Source organism: Macrobrachium nipponense, chromosome 33 (assembly GCF_015104395.2).
Source record: "Macrobrachium nipponense isolate FS-2020 chromosome 33, ASM1510439v2, whole genome shotgun sequence".
NCBI lineage: Eukaryota > Metazoa > Arthropoda > Malacostraca > Decapoda > Palaemonidae > Macrobrachium > Macrobrachium nipponense.
In genome coordinates, this window is record NC_087219.1 from 55412491 (window position 1) to 55426160 (window position 13670).

A 13670-nucleotide genomic window follows, 5' to 3' on the forward strand; every position below is an offset into this window, starting at 1 on the left:
GTTTTTATTTCTCTCTCTCTCTCTCTCTCCCTCTCTCTCATTTTATACTGTTTTTCTTTCTCTCTCATTTTATACTGTTTTTTTTTCTCTCATTTTATACTGCTGTTTTTCTCGCTCTCATTTTATACTGTTTTTATTTTATAGTGATAATGGCTAAGAATTTAAGATTTAAATTTATGAATTTAAAAGTAAATGAAGGCAAAAACTATGATCTTCCTTTAATGTTGGGGAAATTTTGCTTCATAATAACTTTCGATGAGGAGTAATCTCATGGAAAAAGAGAAGGTCAACATACCAAGCAATAAATTCGCGTGGCGTCCCTCCAACACCCCCCCCCCCACCTACCACATTGATATGTAATGGCGTAATGAAAACATCAGACCCCTCCCTCATTCCACCCCATACATAAACCCCAGCCACCCAACCGCCTCCACACTGAAAGCTGGGGCTGTCCTTCAGTATATGGGAAGAGTACCATTAGCATGATTTCATTAATGGTGGAGGGAGGGGACATGATATGGGAAACACTGGCTACGCCCTTGTCCTTATCATTAAACAAGTGAACATAGCCCTTCCATTTTCTCTCTAGCCAATATAAAAAAAATCAGATCATTTTCATGACGTCATCTTTCGTGTTTTTACATAACTGCAAATAACAGACACTATGCATTCCTAATATGTTAATACTGAAATATCCATGCTTATACCAAATGGTGTTAAAGAGTCATACTCATAATTAGACATACATGAACATAATAAAACGAATGCAATACGAAGATAAAGTATATACAGAAATAAATGATGAAATACTAATAATAATGACTTCGTGAACGTAAAAGTTGTCAAAAGCTCTGAAATTTGAATAAAGAACCTTATTTGTCACACCATTACGTCATTGACGCTTCAGAGTCATACGTCATTAAATCAAGTCTAATGTGTTGTTTATTGTCAGGGTATCCTATAACTTTGGTCGTTCAATTCGCGAAATAAAGCAACAGTAGGTCAGATTAGAACTTAAATGGGTGACTGACTACCCAGAGAAGCCAGACGCTGTCAGCTCATAAATCCATTAAACACCCATGGAGTGGGATATGTGGCCAGCAACCTCATCCCATAAATACGGCAAAAACACACACACACACACACACACACACACACATATATATATATATATATATATATATATATATATATATATATATATATATGTGTGTTGTGTGTGTGTGTGTGTGTGTATGTATGTATGTATGCATGTATGTATTTAATTGTGTTTCTGTGTCTACATGTATTTTCATGATACGTTTAAATAATGTTAACTAAATCAACAACTCTCTTCATATTTTAAAGAAGGGTGAAAATTACTTAATTTACAAAACAGTTTATACTGATCTATTTAAATTCTACTTACTTATATTATCGTAACCAATCACTAGCGCGCTTGGATTCAGTAAATACTGAGATTTAAAGGCTGAAAAAAAAAAATCATATACCATTTTTGTGACTTTCCTTTATACCATCTCTGTTGGAGCAAAGTCAGCCAAACTGCCTGTCTCGGCTGTTTTAGTAAGCAAAACAAGACACAATAAAAGATGACCTAAAACTAACATGGTACATTTCTAGATTTTTCCATTACCTCTTTAGTATTAATAAATGGCACAGCATTCCTGCATGTTTGCTGAATAGTACCAGTAACCATATTCAGTATTTTTAGCTTACATAATATCAATTTTGATAGGCATTGTTTGGCATAGACACTATTTAAACATTCATTCGCTACAGCAGTATCTTCATCATTTATATTTCTCATGGAAACCGCATCACGCGCTGTGATGTTTATGGCATCATGTTATGTACTCTCATTCATTGTGTTAATCATTTCATATATGATCTTATTTTCTATAAAAACCTGATAATCGCTTTATATATGAAGTGTTTTCTGTAGAACTTTCTCCAGCACGGTTTTTTTAATTTTTTCTTTATTTTCAGCAACCATTTTACGTAATCTTATTTTTCATGATGACCCATTGGATGGTCTTATTAACCATGGTAACCATTATAAGTAGTCTTCCTGGTTTCAGTATGATGTGGCAAAGATAACAATTAACTGAAAAAACATAATGACTCATCTTTATAAAAAAGGTAGATTTAGTTCTTAACGGCCAAGATATTCTGAGTGTGTAATGCTAAGACGATCTCACTTCTATGTTTCCCAGTGCTTTTTCAGCCGAGGCCGAAAATGTGAAGAGATGGGAACTTGGTCTACCATTTACACTGTTCTGGGAGTTTGTTATCAATATCGCCTCAGTAAGTTTTTCATCTAATTACTTAAGTAGAATGTTGATGCATTAATTTTATGCTGCTGTTTAATTCTAGTATTCTTGTTATTATTAATAACCTTGAGGTTAATATTATTTTTATCATTACTCGCGTGTATGGTGTTACATGTGTTTTCATTATATATATGTGTGTGTGTATTTACATAGAAAGAGATCAAATGTATGCAAGTATGTAACAGTCATGCTTAGAACTCATGCTACATGACTGCATAGGATTTCGTTCAAAATTCACTAATTGACAACCTAACATGCTCCACATTTATCTGTTATTTCAATGCAAAAACAATAATCGTGTTTTCGCATTGAAATAACAGATAAGTAGGGAGCATGTCATAGGTTGCCAGTTAGTGAATTCTGAATGAATTCCTATGCAGTCATTTAGCATTAGTTCTGGGCATCACTATACATATATATCCCTTGCCACTCTGAATTACAAATGAAATTTGAACATACGAAGTAAATTTCAACTTAAACATAAATATCTCTAGATCCACGAATCGTTTCCATGTAAAAGAGTCATCGCCTCTTATTTCTCCCCCACAACGATAGACGAGGCCGTGTCTATTTCTGGTATTTTCAACAACCTGTACCTGAAGCTGCACGACCCAGAGACGGATCGCTACAAGGGCGACAGCGGATTCAAAATCCTGATCCACGATCCGAGAGATTATCCGATCATAGACATCAGAACGCACGGTACGACTCTGGAGGAAGGCTGGGAGAAGTCCGTAAGAGTAACCGTGAGGGAGGTACGTGCCATTTCTCTCTCTCTCCAGTAAATCACTGCAACAGATTAGTGACAACCACAGAGAAAACAATTTATTGTGCAAAGAAAAGAAAAAAACTTACAAAACACAGCACAACAGGCTACCAGGAATGATATATTTTGCATATCTTTTCCACCTTATTGATTACTAGACCAACGTCATTCATCTGGGCTGATATGGTACTCGGGTAGTATTACAAAATTTAAATGCTTACTGATAACTAGTTAGGGAAATTACAATATGTTAACTAGGAATTGCCTATTAAAAGATTGCACTGCAAAATTTGCCTTAAACATTACAAAATATGGAACTTTTTACGCTCGATTCATATAAGAATGCCTCGCTGGTGGTGGTTGGTTGATATGCCTTAAGCTGGCCCAGTTCCAACATAGGACTGAGAACAAAACTGGCCCATAAGTTTGGTATGGGGTTAAAAGAAATAAAAGGTCTAGTGTGGATCTTTGGACTCGGGTCACCTGAAGTTAGTTGCTCTAAAGAAAAAAAATGAATAAGGTATAACCACAAAGGCAAAGTTAAGTTGATATTCAATAAAATATATGAAAAACAGTATTTTCGATTATTCCAATCTAAATAAAGCTTACTCTTCATACTGAGAGCTTCGAACTTATCATGGCCATTCATTTGATTACTGAACGCTTTGAAATATTTTAGATATAGTCGCTCTTTGTAATATAAGTATTAACTGCCCAAGAATTCAGTACGCTTTCTCATAAAGTTGTGTAACTTTTTGATCAAATGAGTCGTCTATGAATATGTAATGTCTTCCGGACTATCACTCACAAGTCTGCCGAACTGTAAATGGGTACCAGTATTTCCAGGGGGTCAAGAAAAAGGGTGTGGGACTGACAACCTCACCCCTAAAAGACTGTTGAGAAAGCAGATGGATATAATTTTATGTGCCAGTGCCTCTAAATTAAGGAGGGGAAATGTATATGATACTAAAAGAGGAAGGGTGTGTTATCATCGTGTCTTTCAGCCAAGAGTGTTTTGTGTATAAAGGGTTAGGCGTGAAGTGTTCACCTCTAATCGTTTTGTATTTTTGCCATCCGAGGGTTGGCTTAGTTGATCTTCAGTTAAAATGTAGCCTGTTGAGTCGGAAGTAAGATTCATATGAAATTGTAACTTTTCGAGGCAGACGTTGAGAGAATTTCAAGGTGTTTTTGTAAGATTTTCCCCATTGTCTTCGTGTATTGCTGGGATCTCGTAGCCCATTATTTCAGAGCTGATTTCATTTGTAAGTTGTAAGTCGTAATTTTAGTTTTGTAATAAAAGTGTTATAAAACCCACCTTCATCTTGTTGGACCTTCACTTACATGTTGTTGATTGGGCCCTTAGGGCCAGGCTATCCATAGTCCTATAGATACCATCTTTGGGCAGGATCATCCCAGTCTGATGGGAAATTTCCGACATATATATATATATATATATATATATATATATATATATATATATATATATATATATATGCTTTTAAATTTTAGTTTTCACTTTTTACAGTTCAAGACAATCCCTACGCAACGTTGGCCTTGCGTCAAAAACGCCTCTTACTCCTCATCGCAGTGTATCTCTGTGTGCTTCTTGAAGGCACTCTACAACCATACAAATTGTCTCATGCCGTATATGAAGGGTGAGTGATGGAAAGTTCATAGCCTGAAATCTGTTGGGTGCCTTAAGATAACTTTTCCTCAAATAAATTAGAATCCCTTGAAATTACGTTTTTCTATATTAATTTTCTATGATTATTTTTATGGCTAACTCTAATAAAGGAGCAAACTAACGCCATAGTTACTAGTACAACAACAACAGCAATAATAATAATAATAATAATAATAATAATAATAATAATAATAATAATAATAATAATAATAATAATAATAATAATAATAATAATAATAATAATAATAATAATAATAATAATAATTTACCGTCGTAGGATTAGCTGGTTTTAATTTAGCACTACTCCTTGACCGGTCCACACGAAAAGTAAATGTCACATAGAAATAAGAAAGTACTTACTATAACGTTTGAGAACTTAATTATGTTAAAATAATCCATAGATCGTAAATTAGAGTGACTATTAACCTAAACACTGAATCACGTGAGACAGCCACGTCTGTTTAAGTGATGATGTGCCAGGAGATATATCACGAAAGAACGTGGCTACTGGGTCATCATCCATTACTCCGCAAGCACTTTTTTAACATTCAACACTTTCTGATTTTGGTGCCAAGCATGCCCATGCTTTCCGATTCCTTGTTATATATGCACTCTCCACGTGCTGCTTTCCTAGTTACTAGACTCATAATTTCACACTAGCTATTAGGCCATTTTTATCTGTTGTTTGTAAATGCCGTTCATTCTTCTTTTCTCTTTCATCAAATATCTGCATTGCTTACTTCTGTGACTTCGGTTTAAGAATAAGTTGTTCAGGCTTTGTCAATGCCTAACTGCCGTTTCTACTCTTCTTTATCTACTAATATCATCCACAAATATCATGGGCACATAATTTCTTATGCATGTCATATTTTTCTTGCTGATTGTCCGTACTCTTCTCCGGTTCAGCTCATTGCTATATTCAGTTAACTTTTGACATTTTGTAGTCTTCCCATTGGCAAAGTGGCTTGATTTTATCTGCAAGTCTCCTGTTGGCTGCTAGAGCAGATATTGTCATCCTCGTTCTCCATTTGTTTAGAAAGCATGACAACATAACGCAGAAACTTAATATTTCCAGACATAGACGGCGCCTTCTGCAACTCCTCTGAACAGTATAAGAACGGTGAGAAATGGGAGAAGGAATTGCTCTTCTTTGGACGTTGGTCACACCATAGCTGCGGCTGCATGAAGCAGTGTAACGAAGACATCTATTCCGTTTACGCAGAGGCAGCCGTGACTGACGACTCCACGGCCAAACTACGGGTGTTCTTCCAGGTATGGTATGATGATCTAAATGAGCCAGATTATTGAGACCGAAAACTTAGGCAGTAAATGCAGTCAAACGTAAAATGCGAATATATGCTGACATAACTGCACTTGTAAGCATACCTATTTTTCGTATAGGCTGCACTTTGTTTTACATATACTGTACATATTGATGTTTGTAGTTGATATATAAATAAACACGCACACATACTCGCAAACGCACACACGTCCAGGAAAAATATAATCAAATATTCCCTGCCGCATTCATGCTCAAAGTAAAAAAAAAAAAATCTTAGACACAAAGATTCTTCATCACCTCATTCATACAATTCTCTTTTCGCTTGTTTTGCACACACGCTCTCTTGCTTCGAGGCTACTCAAGTCAATGCTTTCTAAGATTTATGGTACGCCAGTAGCCTAATATTTTTAGATATTCCTCCTTCCTTCCTTGTAGAAACTCCAATTCAAACGAGCTTCAAATTTTCTTATCCCGCCTCTGGATGACCAAAATTCGTTTAATAACTCTGGTCATTTTTTCTTATTGGCATATCTTAATGACATCTTCAAGTTTCAATCCTTTTCAGTCCAACTTGTTCCACAGAACTATAAAGGCAGTTCATCTCGATGAACTCTACAATCAATTAATAGTGGTGGTTCAAGAGCAAAAATAAGTGGTTAACTTATAAAGCTGATGTGAGAATAACAGCGTATGTTGAAATTCAACAATTAGGAGCGCTACACAATTTTAACATTCACGTACTAATGCAAATTTGTTTCAACTATGATAATTACAGAAGATATGATATTTGGACCACAAGGCCAGGCTGAAGATATTTTTTCTCTCTGTTCAAATTTACATGGGGGTTCATAGTCGGCTAACAGAAAGTTGTTAGACGATTTGCCATTCCAGTTTGGATCCCTATCCCTACCTCTCAACAAAAAATAAAATAAATAAATAAATAAATAGAAGTTTAATTGAAACCGTGGAACTGTGACTAGTAAGCACTAACTGTACCAGCGCAGTAAACCTGCACCAAGGTAGAAAGAGCCTTATTTACCCGGATACCATACATAAAATTAGAACTAAATGAATAAATTGTCTAGGTAAAAGACTTTTACCATGTGTGGATGGCAAAAGGTAGTAAAAGGAACATCCATCAGTTTTCAATCACAGGGCAGTCTCAAAAAGTCGACCGAGGTCAGGAAATTAACGGAGACAAACGCTAAGCTTATCCAGGTAGCACGATCATGTTAGCTATGGGACAATATATTAAGAAAAAAATCTACATGCTTTACCTAATGGGCATATGCCTAATGTTACTGAATCCTAATAGCGTAGGTAAAGGTGAAGGCATAGATAGTACACTGACAAGATGCCAGAACAATATACCGATAAAGCTGTAAATTGCTGCTCACTAACACTAGGTTGGCGAAATGAGACCATTTACGCATTCCAATGAAAGAAAAGTAGAAATGTATCAAAAGTCTGACATCATTGACCTCTTCCAGTGCAGGACGGAGTCAGACATCTGCAATATCAAGAACCATGACTTCCCAGTGCCCACTCTTCTCCAAACCATTCGTCTCATGTTGATATAGGCCGCATGGCATACAGGATGCCTTCAAACATAATCAGTCAATCCCTGCTTCTCTTGGTGGTGAAATACTTACTGCAGAATTACAGACTGCAAGACAGTTACAGTGCCTGGAACAATGTCTGCATACGATGTTCTCTTTGTAGATGAGTGAAATGGTCAATTATCTGCTTTTGATGATTATGAAAAAATGATTTTTCCATAGGTAGAGGCACAAAGTGTATGTATGTATGTATGTATATATATATATATATATATATATATATATATATATATACATAACATACATACATACACACACACACACACACACACACACTATCATATATACTATATATACATACATACATACATACACACATACACACACACACACACACACTATATATATATATATATATATATATATATATATATATATATATATATATATATGTATATATAGCTATATGTATATATATATATAATATATATATATATACATATATATATATATATATATATATATATATAATATATATATATATATATAGATATATATTACAGAGGTCCAGTTGGAATAAAACCTTAATTTTCCTTGGAGGCAACAACAGTGAGACGGTTATTCCATTTGACTGTTGATAAAGTTGTGGAAACGAATAGGAACGAGATCATTGCGGTAACAGGAAAAATTCCACCATGAAACCAATCTGCTAAACGTAATGCTGCAGCAAAATTTAGTCAGAGAGGAAAACTCATTAACTTTTCTAAGTATGCCCAAAACCAAGGTCTTGTTACGCCTTCAGGTAGTTTGATAGCATATCATTCCATGACAAAAAAAATAAAAGTCTACCAGTCACAGAGAATGTAAGATGTCTCAATCCCTTTTGGCAAAATTCAATTTATTTGCTTGTTGGGTAACAGCTACGATATAAGTATCCACAATACTTCATTCACACTTAATGTCTTGCAATCAGCCAAGATGTTTCCGAGTCATGCTGGGGTCACACATTCACGTATCACGACGGCGTATGCCCACGTATGTGAATCGTGGGCATCATCGCGGTGAAATGACCTTGAACAGCTGGTAAACAGGACACGGGTTAACGGACGTAAAGCCAGCACCGTAAATTGCGCCGCAAATGTACGCGCAATGAAAGTCGGACGTCTACCTGGAACTTACGCCGATAGTGTAATGTTCTATGTACGTCAACTTCACGTCGTGACCACGCCCACCGTTGTGGGGCTGTAGGGTACAAAATGTGACCGGCCTGTAAACAGAGCAGACTGTAAAATGATGGAACATGTATGAGAGAATGTAAAAATATTGCATTCTGAAAATCCAGGTTGTAAATTCCCTTAGTAGAATTCTGCATGTGCTGTAAAATATTGTATATTTTCAACAAATAAAAAAAATTAAGTCAAACATTATAATATACATACCATTGGCAGTCTCAGCATCTTGGGCTTCTTCTGACGGACGATGTGGGGCTTGAGGAAGTAGAATATGTTCAATATCCACTTCTCCCTGTCCGTCAGTCGTCTTCCGTGTGTCGCTGTCATAACTCTGTCTAAGTACAGCACCACTGTGGCTTAATGATATTTTCCTTTCGTCCATCTAGGCTTGGCAATGACAGCTATAAATATCGGTATAGCTTGTTCTTTGGCCAAAACATCTGCAATTTTCAGCACATTTCTTGGTGCAGCAACTTTTCAGTATGATTTTCTTCACTGCCTCAGCTACTTTCTTTACTCCTGCACCTGGGTAATTATGATCTTTTCTCGTATTTCTATTTTTGGCCACAAAATTCAACCCCTGATCTTTTACTAGAGAATCTTCAATTAAGGTAGTTTCCTCTTCCGTTTTCAAGAGAGCATTTGATGAGGTTATTCCTTTTGGGGGACAATTTTGTTTTCTGGTTTCTATCACTCTTCTTCCAACGGCTCTCTTGAATTCATCATTTCTATCCTAGTAAGCTTCTTTTTTGTTACCTTGTCTAGTGCTTGTTTCAGTTTCATTTCTGGTTCTATTCTAAGCAATTGAAAAACTTTTGTACAGGAGCAAGAGAACCACAAACGATTTTTCATATTTTGTCATGTCTGAACAATCAAAAGTCAGATGCGATCAGTGTTTCCAACTGTCGCAGCAATATCCATCCCAGCACACATATGCATGGGCTTTAAGAGGTCCTTGAGATTGATTTCTGTTTTGTTTTTTGTTTTTTCCAAACAGGTCAAACTTTGCATTACAGGCGCTTGAAACAGCACTGGAAACAAAAATCATAGATATCAATACCAGCAACTTAGGGACCTCTTGTAGCGTATGTAAATATGTATGGGGACAAATATTCCCTGCCACAGTTGGTAACACTGACCGCATCTAACTGCGGATTGATCAAAGATGACTAAATGGGGAACATCGTTTGCGCTTCTCTTCCTTCTATACAAAAGATCTTCAGGAGTTAACAAATGTTGCTGCACCAAGAGTTGAGTTGAGTTGAATATAGAATTTAGGCCAAAAACCCAAGCACTGGAACCTATGAGATCATTCAGCGCTGAAATGGAAATTGACAGTAAAAGGTTTGAAAGGTGTAACAGGAAGAAATCTCGCAGTTGCACAATGAATCAAGTGTTATGAGAGGGTGGAAAGTAAGGTGAAGAAAGAGAATATGAAAGGAGGTACAGTAAAAGGAATGAAAGCGGTTGCAGCTAGGGGCTGAAGGCACGCTGCTAAGAACCTTAAGTAATACCTACAGAGCACCGCATGAGGTCCACTGATGGCACTATCCCGCTATGCGATGCTGCATCAAGAAATCTACTGAAAAGTGTAGATATTATGGCCAAAGACACAGCTATTCTCATATCTAAGGTGCGTCCACACGGTCGAACAATGTCCGACGGACAAACATTGTTACCAATTAACAATTGTCTGCCGGTCTTTGCCTTGTGAGCGGAGTAAAAACAGCGGTCTACAACCTCATCTGGTACCACTGTTTGTTGCCAGATCTACTTCCATCGTTTCAACGCCTATGACGTCATCCTACTTCGCCTATGATATGGTAACATTGTCCGTCAGAAATTGTTCGACCGTGTGGACGCACCTTAAGGTGCCATACTGAGAGAGGGAAAAACAAAAAGTTATTGGAATATTTTGGAATGTCTCCTGTTATGTTACATTTAGACTCAGTCGTTGCCACGCCAGTAAGAACTAACAAATCAATCAATTTAGACTCAGTGTTACTAAATGATATTCAAAGTTGCAACCTCCCTATTTGGATTTAAAAGCCGTGATCTCCCACCAATAGGAATAGAGTGAGAACTTTAATTCCATTTTCTTAGCAGTGATACAGATGTTGATTTCCGATGCAAGAGAGGCAGCAATTCCTCTTAAAAGCACCATGCACGGTGGCCTTACTTTTTCTAACCCTTTCTTCTACTTATTAAGCATCTCCAGAGGTGTCTGATTCATCTATTTTTTTTTTTTTTTTTTGTCCGTGTTTTGCAAATAATATTCTATTCGTTTTTTTTTTTTTGCTTCCAGAGATAGGCAATATATTCTGATGAACGTGACTAGCTACTTACTCTCCTTTTAAATATACTCTTAATGAATATAAGCACATTTTGATAACTAATGACAGTTAAATTACGAGACAAATATCATGCGCCAACACCTAATCCATTGTCATTCAATCCCAACAGGATTTAACTTTTGACGAAATCTCAGAGGACATCGCCTACGACGCCATTGCTCTTCTATGCGACATTGGCGGGACACTGGGTCTCCTCCTCGGAGCCTCCGTCCTCACTTTCATCGAAATTATGGAAGTCTGCTGGATGAAGTTGATAAGACGTTGGTAGCAGCTTGAGAGATGTTTGCTCTACCTAAGGAAGAGCTGTACTTAGAGCAATTTTAACGATTAAGGAAATCAGCTCTGGTGTGCAGGTGTATAGGCTGCCATTCATCATGTGTATTGCAGTTAGCTTCATGTATCTATACATGCGCAGGTTTACCTACGCCGGATTATGTGTTGAAGTCCATAATAAACCAAAGGGTGATGGTAATTGAATAATATAATCTTTTCCCCATTTATCACTTCAGTCTCCACAGTGTAAAACAGAAGATAAGACGAAAACAATTAACCTGTATTCAAGGTGATGGTAACTGGATAATATAGTCTTTTTCCCATTTATCACTTCAGTCTCCACGGTGTAAAACAGAATATAAGACGAAAACAATTAATCTGCATTCAAACATATAATGTGAACAGCATAATGTGAAAAACAGGAGCAATTCTTAGCTGAGATGCATCATAGTGAATGCAACAATGGAATAGAATGTGCCAAAAATTTATAAATATGCACGACAGAAAATGCATAATCGAACAAGTAATCAAAGGAAAAAAATCAGCTGAACTTTGCACTAGTGAATGGAGCATGACCATCGTAAACGAGATCCATTTCAAATACATGAAGGCTTGGAAATAAAATAAGAACTGTGAAAAATGGTCGACCTGTTCACCAAACGACCCTCGAAAAGAGGAGTGACATTATTTTTCTCGGAACTGGAAAAGAAATGAAGTCTGCTTTAATTGCCTTAACACGATCGCGGTATTCCGGTATACACTATCGAAGTGTTATGATTATTTTGATGGGGTTCATGTCTAGTTCTGAATAGCAAACCATAAACTGAAATTATATATATATATATATATATATATATATATATATATATATATATATATATATATATATATATATATATTATATATGTATATACATATAATCGAATACAACAGGAAAATGATAAGCAGAAATCCAAGTGCTTTCGTACATTGTCTTAGTAAAGACGAAAGCGCTTGGACTTCTGCCTATCATTTTTTGGGGTATTCGCTTATTAAGTGAAGTCACGTGCATCTACTGTGATTTTTTTTAAGTATATATTCATATATATATGATATATATATATATATATATATATATATATATATATATATATATATATGATATATATATATTATATATATATATATATATATATGATATATATATATATATATATATATATATATATATATATATATATATATATATATATATATATATATATATATATACATCATACATATATATATATATATATATATATATATATATATATATATATATATATATATATATATATATATATATATATATATATATATATATATATATATGTATAGATACATATATATATATACATACATATATATTATATATATATATAATATATATATATGATAATATATATATATATATAATATATATATATATATATATAATATGCTGAGAAATAAGATAAAATTCAAATTTTCATCGCTATATTTAGCATAACTCTGTATTGGCTACGCCCAAGTTAATAATAAAAACTCAGTAAGTCAGTTTTTAATTTGTATTACATTACAGACACAAACACACACATATACATATATATGTATGTATATATACGTATATATGCATACATACAATATATATATGTGTGTGCGTGTGTGTCAAGTCCCAAATATTGTTTAATATTCATTTCATCTTACCTTGGGAATAACACTAAAAGGGAATTATAACTGATGAATGCATCTACCTTATAGATTTCTATAGCACTGAAACAAAAAGACATATACGTATATAGCCAAAGGAACGAACTATGACGCATTCCTTTTTTCATTCTTTTCAAGGCCTTTTAAAGTCTTCCTCTACTGATCCATAATTCTTGAAATTATTAAAACAAGCAAAATCCCAGTGGTGGATTTGTGTCAAAAACTTTGACTAAATAATTTACCCTCTAATTAACTACGTAATTAAAGATAATAATTGCTAAACAAAATCAGATGAGAAACAAAAATCCACCAGAAATAACTATGATAACTTTACCTTCTTTTACGTAGGAAGGTAACGTGAAAATTGTTCTGCTTTATCCAAACGAAGAACAAATTCTGAAAAGCAAAACGAAATTAAGTTCGTAGAATTGTGAGACATTTTTTTAATTACCTGAAAGCTATATATTTATACGTTACAGA

General features: G+C 35.0%; 1 protein-coding gene across 1 annotated transcript in view; it reads left to right on the forward strand.

The window, feature by feature from the left end:
* Positions 1–12300, forward strand: part of LOC135202750 (degenerin-like protein del-10) — a 39114-nt gene extending 26814 nt beyond the window's left edge. The window contains exons 5-9 of the mRNA XM_064232222.1: positions 2214–2304; positions 2886–3085; positions 4622–4751; positions 5856–6052; positions 11317–12300. Of these exons, the coding sequence (XP_064088292.1) occupies positions 2214–2304; positions 2886–3085; positions 4622–4751; positions 5856–6052; positions 11317–11475 (777 nt within the window). The 3' untranslated portion in view covers positions 11476–12300. The remainder of the gene's footprint in view (positions 1–2213; positions 2305–2885; positions 3086–4621; positions 4752–5855; positions 6053–11316) is intronic.
* The last annotated feature ends 1370 nt before the right edge of the window (positions 12301–13670 follow it).